This window comes from Passer montanus, unplaced genomic scaffold (assembly GCF_014805655.1).
Source record: "Passer montanus isolate IOZ18808 unplaced genomic scaffold, ASM1480565v1 scaffold20, whole genome shotgun sequence".
NCBI lineage: Eukaryota > Metazoa > Chordata > Aves > Passeriformes > Passeridae > Passer > Passer montanus.
The window spans coordinates 6,659,677-6,673,600 of NW_024366592.1; the positions used below are offsets into that span (position 1 = coordinate 6,659,677).

At 41.9% G+C, this 13,924-nt stretch overlaps 1 protein-coding gene across 3 annotated transcripts in view; it reads right to left on the reverse strand.

Annotated features, from left to right (window-relative positions):
• Positions 1–13,924, reverse strand: part of LOC120501714 (potassium voltage-gated channel subfamily KQT member 1-like) — a 415,370-nt gene that overhangs the window by 115,530 nt on the left and 285,916 nt on the right. The window contains exon 17 of one of the 3 annotated variants that reach the window (XM_039708328.1): positions 461–1,354. The exons of the other annotated variants lie outside the window; for them this stretch is intronic. Within the exon in view, the coding sequence (XP_039564262.1) occupies positions 1,298–1,354 (57 nt within the window). The 3' untranslated portion in view covers positions 461–1,297. Of the gene's footprint in view, positions 1–460; positions 1,355–13,924 lie in introns of those variants that run through there. 3 annotated transcript variants of the gene reach the window in all.

Sequence of the window (13,924 nt, forward strand, 5' to 3'; positions counted from 1 at the left end):
GGAGGGACTTATGCAGACAGGTGTCTAATCATTCCTGTGAGCAGCGCCCAAATCACAACCAGCATTTCACCACAAAATGCTGTGTATGAAACACAGCATCTCCTCTAGGAGCTGAAAAATGGTGGGTTTTTTTTGAAACAACAGAGTAGTGAGTGCCTAAATTACCTATAGTCCAGAAGAACTCAGTTCTCCTGCCAGTGCAATTCCATTTCTAAAGAGGGTGACACTGACAAGGCTCTTTGCTGCTGCATCACTCACTTTTCAAGCCTCACAACAAATGCAGAGCCAGGCACACTTAAATCCTGAGATGAGGTTGCAAGTGCAATTTGAACCATGGTGGCTGCACCTTACTTCATTTATAGGAAAGAAGGACTGGCAAGGAGTTTCTGAGGAAGTGAGTTTTTCCTTGAAACAGCAGTGGCCATATTATATTTAAAAAAAATAGAGAAAAGTAATACAATATTGAGTAATACAATATATTACACAAAAAGTAATATAAATAATAATATAAAAGTAATACAATATATTACACAAAAATAAAACCCTATGTAGCTTTTCCCACAGAGACAACTTCAGAGCTGGAAAAAGAAGGGTAAGTGGCAGGTGGTGCTCCTATCTTTGTCACAAAAGCAGTCACTGAAGTTGAAGCATTTTGCACAGCCCCAGAAAATCCAGATCATGTCAGTCATGGAATTCACGTGACACAGAGGTGGAGCAATGAAATGGGGCTGAGTTCCAGCTTCGTGCCTCGGAGTAGAGAGGGAAGAAATAAAAAAGCCAAAGTCATTCACATATGGCCAGGCACAATCTGAAGACCACACTCGTCTTCTGGAGCACTCTTCAATAAACTTGAACAAAAGCCATGTACTATTAAACCAACAGAGACATAAACACCAGGTTCTCTGTCAGCTGATAGGAGGACAATGGAGAAATAATAGTACAACTCACAAGTGTTGGAGGGAAAAAGGCTAAAGATTATAAAGGTATTTTTATTCTTGGCTGACACTTCTATCAACCCAAGCCAAAAATCACAAGAAAAAGAATAGCTGCTTTCCTTTATCCACATAAAAGGATTCTGTGCTGAGCAGCACTTAAGAAAAACGATCAGATTGTGATTATATAACCCTAGCATGAACTTGGTGACCAGTATAGTCATGTCAAATTAGGATGCATTATTCAAGCAGCAGGGAAGGATGAAAGTGTTTACCATCAGATATAAACCCCCTGCATTTCCTTTTCTTCGAACCTGTTCTCTTCTTTTTCCTTTGCTGGCTATGTTGGTGGGCTGGCTCACTCACTATACCAGCTCTTCTTCAAAAACACAGAAATTATCAGTAACAGATGCTGATGGTAACTGAAAAGAAAAAGAAAGACATCCACTTATTATTTTTCCCCTCTGCCTTTACCAGAAGCTTCCATCTTCTCCCCCTCGTTTGTTTCTTGCTCCTCTTGTCTCCAGACCCTTGCCTATTCTTTCTTCTTTTCCTTCAGACCAGGGTGCCTATTCTGATTTTTTTTATTTTTTTTGCTGGGGCCCCTTCACCTGACCCCATTCTCACTTTCTTTGTCATCTTGTCTTTAACTTCTTTTCATAAAAAGACGTTGGATTCTGCCCATCAATGTCTAGACCACAACTTGTCACTTTTCTTTTTTTTTAATCAGATTTAAAAAAATGAAAAGGCAACAAAATGAAAGGAATAAATACTGCATGGAGAAGATGAGGCTGAAGCAGCCACAAGAAATGTGAATTCTTAAATGCATTTTACTTGTGTCTAATTGTTATAATGCAAAATAAAGTTATATTACTCAGGTGTATTTAGTGCACAGTCATTCTTACTGTCTGAAAATTCCCAACCATATCACAACTGCAGTAAGTTTAAATTTTTTGACCTCTTCACAGCTTTGAAAGTCATCAAAAACCAAATTTAATTGCCCAAGTCTCACAAAACCAGAGTGCCAAAGCCAGGGTTGGTATTACTAAACTGACCACCACAGAACTTGTTCACACTACAGATTAATTTAATTTATGTAGCTTCTCCTCTCCATCTGGAGGTCACAGTAAAGACTTTGGAAAATACAGTTAAATATTTTCAACAAAATTTAATTCCTCTATCAAGTCAGTGTAGACTGTCTCATTCCTTTTCTCAACCAGTCATCAACAATAAAGCATAGAAGAGAGAGTTGATGCCTTGATACCATGGAGCTACATGTGGACATTCAAACACATACAGAGAGAAAAATTCCTTTTCACTCTTTTTTTTTTTTCTTTTTATAAGAACTTGTCAGTAGAAATGGGTCAAGCCTTGGGTAAATGTGTTATTCCACTAACAAGACTGCTTGATTCTAAATGTGCAATAAAAGACTTTCCATAGCACAGACCAGGTCCCTGGATGCTTCTGAAAGATTCACTGGCTTACCACTCATATATGATAGAAGTCATGTAAAAAAAATGCATTCCTCTTGAGGACAAACAGTGTGGTGAACTGGTGACCATCATTACCAGAGACATGAAGCCATGGTCCTGTTAAGAATATTGCAGTATAACCTTAGCTTTTCACTGGAAATAATCTTGCTCTTTACACTAATCCATCCAGAAATCAGAACCACCAGAAGAGAAGACTGTTGCTGGGATGAAATAGAATTAATTCTTCCCCTCATCTGCACCAATTCTGGCAGTTCCCTGAGGGCCTGGCTTCTCCCTCTGCTCTCTCAAAGGCAAGAAATGGCTGCTTTGGGGGACAAATTTAAGCATGCAGCTTAGGTTCCTGCTGTACGTCACTCTGGGAAGGGGCATCCACCTCCCTCCTTGGGCTCTGGAAGGGCTCTCAGTTCCTCACTCCACACACCCTCTGTGCCATAGCCTCATCACCCTCACAGTGGAGAATTTCTCCCCAACTTCTCATGCTAACCTACTCTCCTTCAGTTTGGGCCATTTCACCTGGTCCCATTTGGATACTGGAAGGCTGCTAGAAGAAAAGGAAATGCCGGAATATTTAATATTCCAGTGCACCCTGCTCTTTGGAGCATCAGCAGTAGAAACTCTTCTTCAGTCTGGAAGCTGCCTGTCATCTGCTTGGAAGACATTTCTCCTCCCTGCATGCTTTTGGGATGTTTCTTATTGATTCCACAGCAGGTCTTTGTGCAGCCAGCAGCATACATGACACTTGTGCAGCAGCTGGTCTTTCAGAGGGAAAGCACAGCCCAGGACAGACAGAACCAGTGCAGCTTCAAGGAAAGAGCCTGAGCATTTCTGGCTGCAGAAGTAGCCCCTTATTGGCCAGGTCTAAAGGAAACCTTATCCCTTCCCTTTCTTCCCTTCCTTCTCTCTCCTTTCTTCTCTATCTTCTCACTCTTTCTCTCTTTCTCTTTTTTTTGTGCTTGTGTGCTTTTCTTGGCACCCCCTGACATTCCAGCTGAGCAGCACCTCACTGAGGTATTACCTGATTACACTGAGCACTTTCACATGTGGAATTTTGCACACCCAGTGTTCAGCCAGTGACAGTAACAAATAGGGTATTAATTAACACCACAGTGATTAAAGACTCGGGATCTCGACATCTGTAATGAATGTTCCAAAGATAGTGTCCGTGCATGGGGATCTGTAAATCAGGGGCTTGCAAAAGAAGCTCTGCTCTTTCTCAGCTCATTGCCATTCTCTGAACGCTAACCAGGGGAACAAGGCAGAGCTGAAGCATTTGAATAAACCCTCACTTTTTCAGAGGATTTAATGAATCATTAGCAGACCATTCTATCAGCACTGAGGGGATGTTGATGAAGCCCTTTCCTTACCCACAGTGCATGAAAGTCACAGTGCATTAGAAGGGACCCAATCAGTCACATGAGAAATGGTTTTATTTCCTCCAACATCTAATTTGATTATCTTGTTATGTTTCACCCCACTTTGTCTAACCCAGCAATTTGCTTCTAGATAATTTCATTCTTCCTTCTCTGCTCCCTGTTAAAAAACAGGGACAGGTCAGATGGAAAGTGCTTCTCCAGTAGGTCTTCAGTCAAAGATGAAGTTGATTAAAATGTCATATAAGTAATAAAAAATACTGGCATTCAGTCAAAACCTGACAAAATAGTTATGGCTTGTCTAATCCACATCCAGCTATAAAACATGATTTACCAAATACCCTCACCTAACAAAGGGTATCAGGTTTCTTACCGAATTCCCTCTATTTGAAACTTTCATAATATGCAAACATATATGGATTTAATTTTTTCATTTCCTTATGGATGGAATATTTCAATCTGTTAATATTTACACAAATCCTGGTAATCCTGAAAACTGTTTAGGCTTTATTTTTCTTTCAAATTATATTTTCTCCGGTTTTCTTTCTGTTACATCTATCCTTGTGCATGGATTTACAAGAGCAGGCAAATGATGAAAATTACTTTTTCAAAGAAAATAGTGGAGGTAGGCAGAAACCCAAGACTGTAAAAAGATATATTTTAATCAAAGTTATTAACTACCTAATGGCTAAAATAGACTCCTCACCATGCCAACAAATGTTAAATTGGCAATGGTTGGAAACAATTGCAGAGAGGCACTTCAGAAACTTTTTTCCTTGGTGTTTCAACTAGGCAAGGAGTATGTGAATCCTGGAATTGTCACCCCATGGAAGCACAAGTGCCTTTGCATCTGTTTAGGGCCACTTTCGGATTTGTGTCCTCTGTACAATGGAGATGTGAAATTCAATCTGTGACATTAATAGGATCAAATGGTGATGCTTAATCCCATGGAACAGGCAGAGATCGTTTGAACACTCTCTGCAACCTTCATGGCCCTTGCTAAGGTCCTGACCTTTATCTTCTCACTATAAAGTTTGCTAACCAAAGGCATCTTGTTTCTCTCTCTAGGTATTGTAATAAACTAGATACATATTAGTTTCTCTGTCAGGTGATGTCAGAACCAAGAAAGTGTGACAAGCAAAAAGTGTGTCTTTTACTCAGAAATTCGCATCTATTTTAGTGCTACCAATTTTCAAATTAAAGAATGGCAACACACATCACTATTTTTCAAGATAAAGCATGACTGAAAGTACATTTTTTATTCTCTCAGGACACCCTGTGTGACCAACTATATTGCTGAAAACATGTTCTTTTGTACAAAATGGATAAAATCACAGTATTTGAAGTGGTTATTTGGAGAAAACTCATGCACTTGGGCTAATATAAGAAAGAAAGCAATGAAAATGGGTATTTGCATCTTTCTGATGGGGCCCAAAGACAATGGAAGGGATTAAGAGTTAACAATTCAACTGTGACTAAACAATAGGTTTGTTAAGGAAGTTGACTAAAGTTTAAGACAACTCCTCCAAAAGTCTCTTCAACAGGCAGATGTTTAGTGAATGGAAAACAGCCTGGCATGAAATAACCATGGAGGAAGTTATGGGCCAGGGAAGGAAGGGGGGGAAAAGCACAGGGGGTTCCTGTAGGAGGGCAGAAAACCCAGATCAGCCAAGACACTTCAGAGAAACCATCCTTAACTGCAAATACCCATTTCCAGGAAGCAATAGCACTGACCATGCTCTGCCAAGGAACTCCTGCAAAGCCAAGTGAAGAGCCAGTGCTAACAATCCAATGGGCTTCAGGAAACTGTTGGCACAGCCCTGTCCTTGGTACCACTGGGCCAGAGAGTGAGGATTTTGAACTGCCACCTGTTTAAGGCAGCCGAGGAGCCACAAGAAGTAACACACCAAGGGAGATTTGGGAGGAGCTCATTTCTTTGATTTTGATACCAACAGACCTCAGAATTTCTTGCCTGTCCTAAGGAGAAGAAATGGCTTCACAGGTAGCAGATAATACGTTGTCTATTTGAGAGACACCTGCTCCTGCCAGGTTCTGAGTCCCCACCTGCACCAAGAAATCCTAATTTGTGAATGGGGAACATAACCTGGCCCCTGTGTGCTCAGCAGATCCATCACTCTCAGTTTAGCATACAGAGTCCTGGGACCCAGCAGCAGTGCCCAGGAAAGGGAGCTGTGCCAGCTCTGCACCCACAGTGACTCAACTGCTCCTCAGCACAAACAGACCAGCTGTCAGTGCCTCTCTCTGCCTTCAGCCACACATTCCCAGAGATCCTTTCCTGTGTCCCTTCTCTCTTTCACAATGTTTGCAATGTTTTTCAATGCTTCTGCTCCATTTGGTGCTTCTTTTATGTACTCTCCAATGCTTTCCTTCTCCACCACCATCCACCCCTCATTTTCCCAGCTGCCATTCTGCTCTTACAAACTCAACCTATCCCTGCTACTGTCAGCTCTGCAGATGTTACTCATAAGTTATTTTCTCTTTTCATTTGTATATTTTTCTGATTTCTCTCTCTCTCTTTCTTTTTTTTTTTTTTTTCCCTGGAGTGCTGTGTTTAATAAATGCCAAGTGACTGTCTTGATAAAAAAATTCTCCCATCTTAGAATCTGAGCCATTTCAGCACAAAAACAAAATAAAGAAGAATATATCTTGAGGTCCCCAAGAGTGTCAGAGCAGACCAAGAGCTTTTACAGAAACCTCATTTTTGTGCTGTGTGGTCTTTGTTCCACCTTAAACTCCATGGGACAAGCTCCCTGAGGTGGATGAAACAGAATATCTCATGATTGGCAGCTGAGAGCATCCTCTGCAAGGCTGCTCCACACCCACAGAAAGCTGTCAAGTCACCTCTGAGAGGCAGCCCCACCAGCGTCTTGGATTTAGGCCAGTGTTTCCCAGCTATAGGTCATGACCCCACATGGGCCAGGGTCACCACAGGGTTCACACAGGGTCACAGAGAGTTGGAGAAAGCTAAAGAAATATTGAAGCTTAAGGATTTGTATTCAGGGTTTTTTTCCCAGTTGGTGGGGGGAAGGGAAGGGGTGGAGTTGCACACAAACAGATGATCCGAGGAGGCTGATTGCTTCAGAAATCCTGACTCAAAATATTGGGAATTCCACACTGGAGAGAAAGAAAATGCTTCTGTGGCTCATGTGCTTTGTCTATGCACTTTTTTTTTTTTAATGTATTAGTTTGAAACTAGCCAGAAGTCTGGAAAGGTTTCAGTAACCTTAGCAGACAGACTAGCAAACAAATACAAGAGACATCAGCGTGAGCATCCTTGTAATAGTACCTGGCTTTCATCAGAAGAATTTGAAAGGGCTCTCAACAGTGGAAGCATTTATACTTCCTGTGGAGTAAAAGGAGGTTTTCATTATCCCCGTTTTACAGAGGAGAACCTGGCTAGGTGACTTGCTCAATGTCATGCAAAAGTTCTGCAGCAGAGTTAAAAGGTGAGTCCAAAATGGAATTCTTAATTAAGTTAATGCCCTTGTCACAGCACTACTCTGTGCTCAGATCACCCCCCACCCCCCCAAAATGCATTTTCAATCAATTGGATATCACCAGCACCTATGTAATTAGAACTTGTGCAATCACAGGAGCATTGCAACAGACCTCAGGGTCATGAAAGGTGTGAGAAGGATTAATCCAACAACTGGATTTTTTTTGATCTTACACAAATAACACAGACAGAGTCATAGACAGTGATTTGCCAATATGATTTCATCCCTAAGGGGAATACTTGCAAAATCTTGCCCACGCTTGATTATGAAGATCGAATTTGGTGGCTGCTCTTGTCCTTCGGGAGCAGGATGGGAGTCAAACAAACAACATCATCACACAGTAGTGAAGATGCTGAAGGTCTTCCCTGCGTGGGTCACCTGGAGCCCCTTGGCTGGTTACTGAGCTTTTGACAACCTGGAAGAGAAACGTGGGAGCTGCCCTTGGTGTGGGACAACCTCAGAGCAGTGAAGCCAAGCTGGGCTCATGAGCAGCCCCAGCACTGCCTTCCTTGTGTGCCCAACCCAGAGCAGGACGTGCAGCGTGGCCTTGTCCATGAGAGGACAAAACCTCTTCCACAGCTTTGCTGAAGCTCAGTGAGCCACTGAGCAGCCAGACTCACCCAAAGGGGATCAGCTCACCATGGCCACAACCCCCTGCAGCAGGGACAACCAGCACCAGGAGCCTGCACTGATGGCATTTTACAAGCCAAGATACCTCCAGTTAGCTGATATTTGGCACTGGTCCATTAACCCAGCTGCTGGCACCATCCTGCCTTCTTGTGCAGATAAGAATTTAGCCTCACCCATTAAAGACTGATTTGTTAGCTGGGAAAAGATCATTTATTGCTTTCACATCATTGCTTCAGCTATCCTTGGATAAACTGGCTATGCAATTTTATGGTTGATAGCTTTCTGCTTGCAGTATTTTTTTCATATCTATGCATTCTATATACTTTCCTACTTAATTTTCCCCCCCTCATTTACTTTAAAATATTTTTAAAAATGAAAACTTGTAGTAATTTTCTGTGTCATCTTCTAGTGAGGGAATCAGTCTTACACAAATACCTCTGCAGGTAAGAATAAGCCTATTACAAATTAACAGATTCTTCCACTGTTTTCTCCCTTGAGTTTGGGAAGCTTATCTGTTTACAATCATCACCTCTGTTTCTGCAGGGGAAGGTTGGGAAGCCTGGGACTTTAAAAAAAAAATTTTGTGCATGTGCTGAGTAGGGTGGAGTAGGAATGGATACACACTGGGAACATTTCGATTCCAGAGCTCATAGAAAACTGCTAATAGGATGATGAAAGCTTGATTTCACAGATCTGTTACACTCCACCAGCCTATTTTGCAAGGTTCCTTTGTGTATGACAATTACTAAGTGCCATCAAAATACTCATAAAATTTTCACCTGCTAGAAGCAAAACCACTTTTCGTTGCCCAGACAAATACAATGATGAAGATGTTTAAAAATCTCTGCATAGAAACACTCAGGACTTCCTTTGTGTCTGAGCTCTCTTACCCTTGTAGGCATGACCCAGGCTGTATTGAAGGCATGTGCCCCCCTGGAAAAGAGCCTGAGGTGTCCTGGGGCATCTGAAATGGCACTACAAGCTGTTGTTTCCATGGTAACCAAATCCCACCTTTTTTTTTTTAATAACAGAATGAAAAATATTATGGTTCTTAATTTCATTGTTGTAGGTACTTGTGCGCCTGTACATTTATAAACAACATTAGGGCACTGCACAGCAGGAGCAACTTGAATAAAAATTATGGCAAGTCAAGGAGGCTTGCCTGGTAAGACAGAAACTCACAGGACCTCTTAACTGTTCATTTTCCAAGATCTGGATTTTTTTAAATGTGAAAGTTTGTTTAGAATGTGTAATATCAAGAGCTAGGTGTTTGAAAAAGACTTAATGTTGAAGTTTGAGCTAATTGTTTGTTCTGGAAAGTGCTAGTAACACATATATATATAACCATAGATATAATTTGATATATTTTTATATATACATTACATATATTTCAGTATGGCAGCAGAATCAGCTGAGTTGCACTTCTCTTCTGGACGGGGGAGGATGGCTAAGCACAAGCTCAGAGGTTCTGTTAAATATCATACCTAGGTAGTCAAGACAGGGAAAATACAGTACAGGAATGGAGAGGCAGCAGGGACTAAAAGTAACATTTTCAGTAAAAGTTACTCTCTGTCCACTGTGACTAAGTAGGAAATTGTCTTTATTTTCCTTCATCTGGAAGGAAAGGGCAGCTCAACTATCTTTGCTGGAGTCTAAACAAGATCTAAGAGGAATGGTCAATTCTTCAGGTGGGCTGTTTTTTTTCTGTGTTTCCTCACTACCTGATCCAGGAATTGGGCCAAGGAGCAGAACCCTGATGGAATCCTAGCCCCAGTGAAACCAAGGCAAAAGTCTTGTAAAGTGGAAGTATCAAAGGTAATCTCAAGTGTTTGAATAATGGAAGTGACTCCAAACTCAAGTATGGCATGAAGTGTAAAGCTTCCTGCAGCTGTAAATGGAAGGAATAAAGAGTAGACGTACCACTCATCAGAATATAGTTGGTTTTTTAAAAGTTTTTACAGCCTTATTTCTGCAAAAAGCAGAGCTAAGACAATTATAAACACAGAAAAGAAAGGCCTCCCAAACTATTCTAGCCAAAACCACATGTTTAAAATGCATTACAATGGGTGTTAGTCTCAACCAACAATTATCTGAATCTAGGCAATAAATAAATACCGATAACTTCAATTTTAGATCTGTGACAGAACTCATGGAAGCAACATAAATATGATGTCTGGAGCTAATTAACACTCAAAAATTAACAAACAACAAAAAGATAAACAGAATGAGTACTTCAAGTACTATGAGGAGCTAAATTGTGGTGTATTCCCTATGTAGGGTTAAAAACAGTGACAAATCTAAATCAGTTTTCCTGGAAATACCAAGTTTCTTGAAGGGCATATGAAACACATATTGCACAAACATCCCTGATACCTAATTCCAAGGAATTCAGTGCCAGGTATGGTGATTTAAAACCCTTCAGCTCCCCCATGTCAGCAGAATTCTCATAAACACTGGCATGCCCAATATATTGACTGTGTGATTTCATATAAACCCACATTATCCCTGTGCTCCCAATCCATAAACAAGAGTTATATAAATGGCACAATTTCATGCAATGTTTTTATCTGAAGCAGCTGCCAGCTGTGCCTTTACTCACACCAGCACATCTATCAGCAACCCCAAGCCTTTTCAAACACAAGACTTGCACCACAGAAAACACAACTATTTGAAACCTAAAATTATCTCTGTCTTTGCAGCTGTATCTGTGGGTTGGTGTGAGCCAGTGCTGGCCCTGTGGCCTGTACTGTGGAGCACTCCCTGGTGGGACACTGTGGTGACAGCACAGCTGCCAAAGGCACTGGCCATGTCAGGTACTTCTTGTCACCAGTGTGTCTCTGTCAGCACTGAGCGTGGCTCTGGTGAACAACATTCAATTGTCACCCCTGCTCATCCCCGGGAGAGAGAGACAGGAGCTGAGAGACACAGGCAGCATTTGTCCACAGTTATCCGTGCCATCTCTGCCAAGGACAGTGTCCAGAGGTCACCAAAGCCTCAGGAAAGTCTGCCCCTGACGCCAGGGACTCTTTGGTTGGTCTGCAGTCACTCCTTGCTGGTTCCTGCTTCTGGAATTGCCAACAAGGATGCCATGTGTCAAAGTGGTTCCTACATCCTGCTGCACACACAGGCACAACAGGAACCCAGGTGAGGCTGTGACTGATGGATAATTCATTGCAAGCAGACAACTCCTTGCTTTTCCTCGGTCTGAATTTGACAGCTACAAGGCACTGATGCCTGAAGGTTTGTCCGTTCATTTTCAAACACTCCAAACGTGCACTCTGCTCTCCTCACCGCCTTGCTTTTCCTCTTACTGTGTGACCCATGGTTACAGTTAATTTCTACATGGAGACAAGCCCAATTACTGCAGATTGCTGTAATGTTCAAACTGGCTCCATGGTGAATTCTTGAAGCTGCTTATAAAAAATGCTAAGCCAAGCAATAAAATCTTGTTTAATTCGAGTAACCTAAAACTAAGCTCAAAGCTCAGAGAAGGGAGATTCCTCTCTTTCCTCCATAAAACTATTCCAGTCCTTGTACTATCAAGGCAGATAAAGAGAACATATTTCACTCCCAGTGTCTTTAGGACTCCATTAGGACTTTTTTTTTCTCTTGTGGAGAAAGCACAAGTGTACCTTCAATACCACTGAAATACAGCCTTGTGGCAACAGAAAAAAGTCTGGTTCATGCTGCTGTCTCAGCACAACTGTATCTTCCTAAAAATGTTCCACAGAACTTGCAATAGAGTGAGATTTTTTTTAAATGAAAAACCTAATGATAAAAATAAAACCAAAAAGCTTTTGCTTTTATAATTAAAAAAGGAAATTCATTTTCCAGCAGTCAACCTGTCAAATTTGTGGATGATGAAACCAGAGAAAGGATCTACCACAGAAGTTAGACAAACATCAACAGCAGTTAATACAAAAATATATATTCTTGTAAAAAAAGGCAATAAAACACAGGAGCTGGCTGTCCATTAAAACTGTTTCATAAGTTGTTTTTCAGACTTTGCGTGTGTCTTGTTTCCATGTCTGTTAGAAACTTAAAAAGGAATTTGTTGTAGAGTTTTAGAGAAGTAAAGCAACAAAGCCTTAATGTCAGCTACGGCTGTGGGATAATTGTGCAGGTAGTGCATGATCTGTCTTGTTTCTGCCAGGGCAGAACTGGCACATAACAGTAGAGGGGACTGGGTTAGCACTGGGGAAAACCTGGAAGTCCTACAGTACTTAAAATCCTCCTTGAATTTTGCTGTTTTCTCTTGCATGTCTAAAGCCATAGCTGGTGTAAACCACCCCCTCAGGGGGAAGAGCAAGTATCAAGCTCTTGCAGCACAAAAAAAGTCAAAGCATGTTGGGCAACTCATTCTGCCACAGAGTTCCAGTTTATTAAGTCAACTGGTCTTGCTGTGCCTTGGCTTCCCCTTTGAAATATGCAAAGGGTATTATACATATTATTACAAATTAACTCCAGGAGTAAAACCAGCAGTCTGTGGGGTTTTTGACACTACCTAACTACAGGCAAGAGAAGCAGGTGAGACTTGTATAAATCATCAGGATCAGTGACTAGAAATGGGCCTTGGAAAGGGCTTTCTTCCTCAGGCAGAACGGCCATTTGCACAGCAGTTTTGGCTTGACTACTTTCTACTTTTCTTTGGGGTTTTGCATAGCTGGGCTGTTGCATTCCTGGTCCTGGCTCTCTTCCACAGCAGAAACAGTTGATCACGCATAATTTGCAAGAGTACATCGTGGTTTGGTATTCCTGTCTACTGGGGACAGTGTTTGGCAAGCAAAAAGCTCCGGAGGTGAGGCTCCCTGGACTGTGTGAGTGTGCACACGTGCGCCCAAAGGAGAAGGGGCTTCAGAAAATGTCAGCTCTTGGGAGCAGCTTCTGGAAAGATTTCCAGGACTTGGAATCTGTCATGATTAAAACCAGTTGTTCACTTTCTTATCTTCTGTCAAACTTGAGAAGTGTAATGACAGCTCTTAAAGATCGCACTCTCCAAGGATTGGGAATGCTCGGATTGGCACGTGAGCCAGAGAGAGTGAGGGAGATAAAAGAAAACCAGGGGTGAAAGTTCCCTTCTGTGTGTCACAGAAATATGGGCATGCTTGTCTTTGCCTCCCCACTAATGATATAAAAACGTATCATCCCCAAATGTTTTTGGCTTTAGAGTGAAAGTCTAAAAGGCGTCTGTTGGTATTGATATCACAAACATTGCTCTGTGCTCCAAAATGAACTCTTTTGGCTCGTTCTGTGAAATGTCAGCTTGGAAAATAGAAGCTCTCTGTTGTGGCAGCCTCTGCTTGTCATATGTGTACACGCACCACACGCACACAAACAAATATGTTTGGGGATGGCCTCCGAAGCAGGGTCCTTGGGAGGGTTACCGCTGCACCATATGTAGGACTTTGATTTATAGTTATATTTTTCACAGCATGACACACATTGTTGGTGAGCTGCGGCTGTGATAAAATCGTGGAGGTGTAAAGTTTCACTGGCTGGATGGTGAGGAGCAGGCAGGGAGGGTGTAATGCGAGTCGAGAGCTGCTCTCCAAATGAATGAACTTGTATTGTGGATCTGGTTACAGCCGGCACACTGCCTTAATCCATCAACAGCAAGTTCACTTACAAACCAGCCTTTGTTTTTAATCCATGAGCCTTTGGGGATTCACTATAATCAAATGGCCAATCACAGGAACACATAAGAGGGGAAAAAAAGGATTGCTACAGTGAAGTTTACTCTCAGCCACAAACTCTCCCTCAAACCCCCCCAGGTAATGCAGATAACAGTGTAATGCACAGCATCAAGCTTACAGGCATTAAAGCTCCCCCAGGTTGGAAGTTAAGGCATGGCAAACCAGATCTCATTACTTTCTGGGGGTGCTTCTCTGAGGCTGGGGCAGGCTTTGATTTCAAACCACGTGTGCTCACAGCACAGACACAGCCTGGTGATGGAAGACAGCCACGGGGATTGTGAGTGCTGC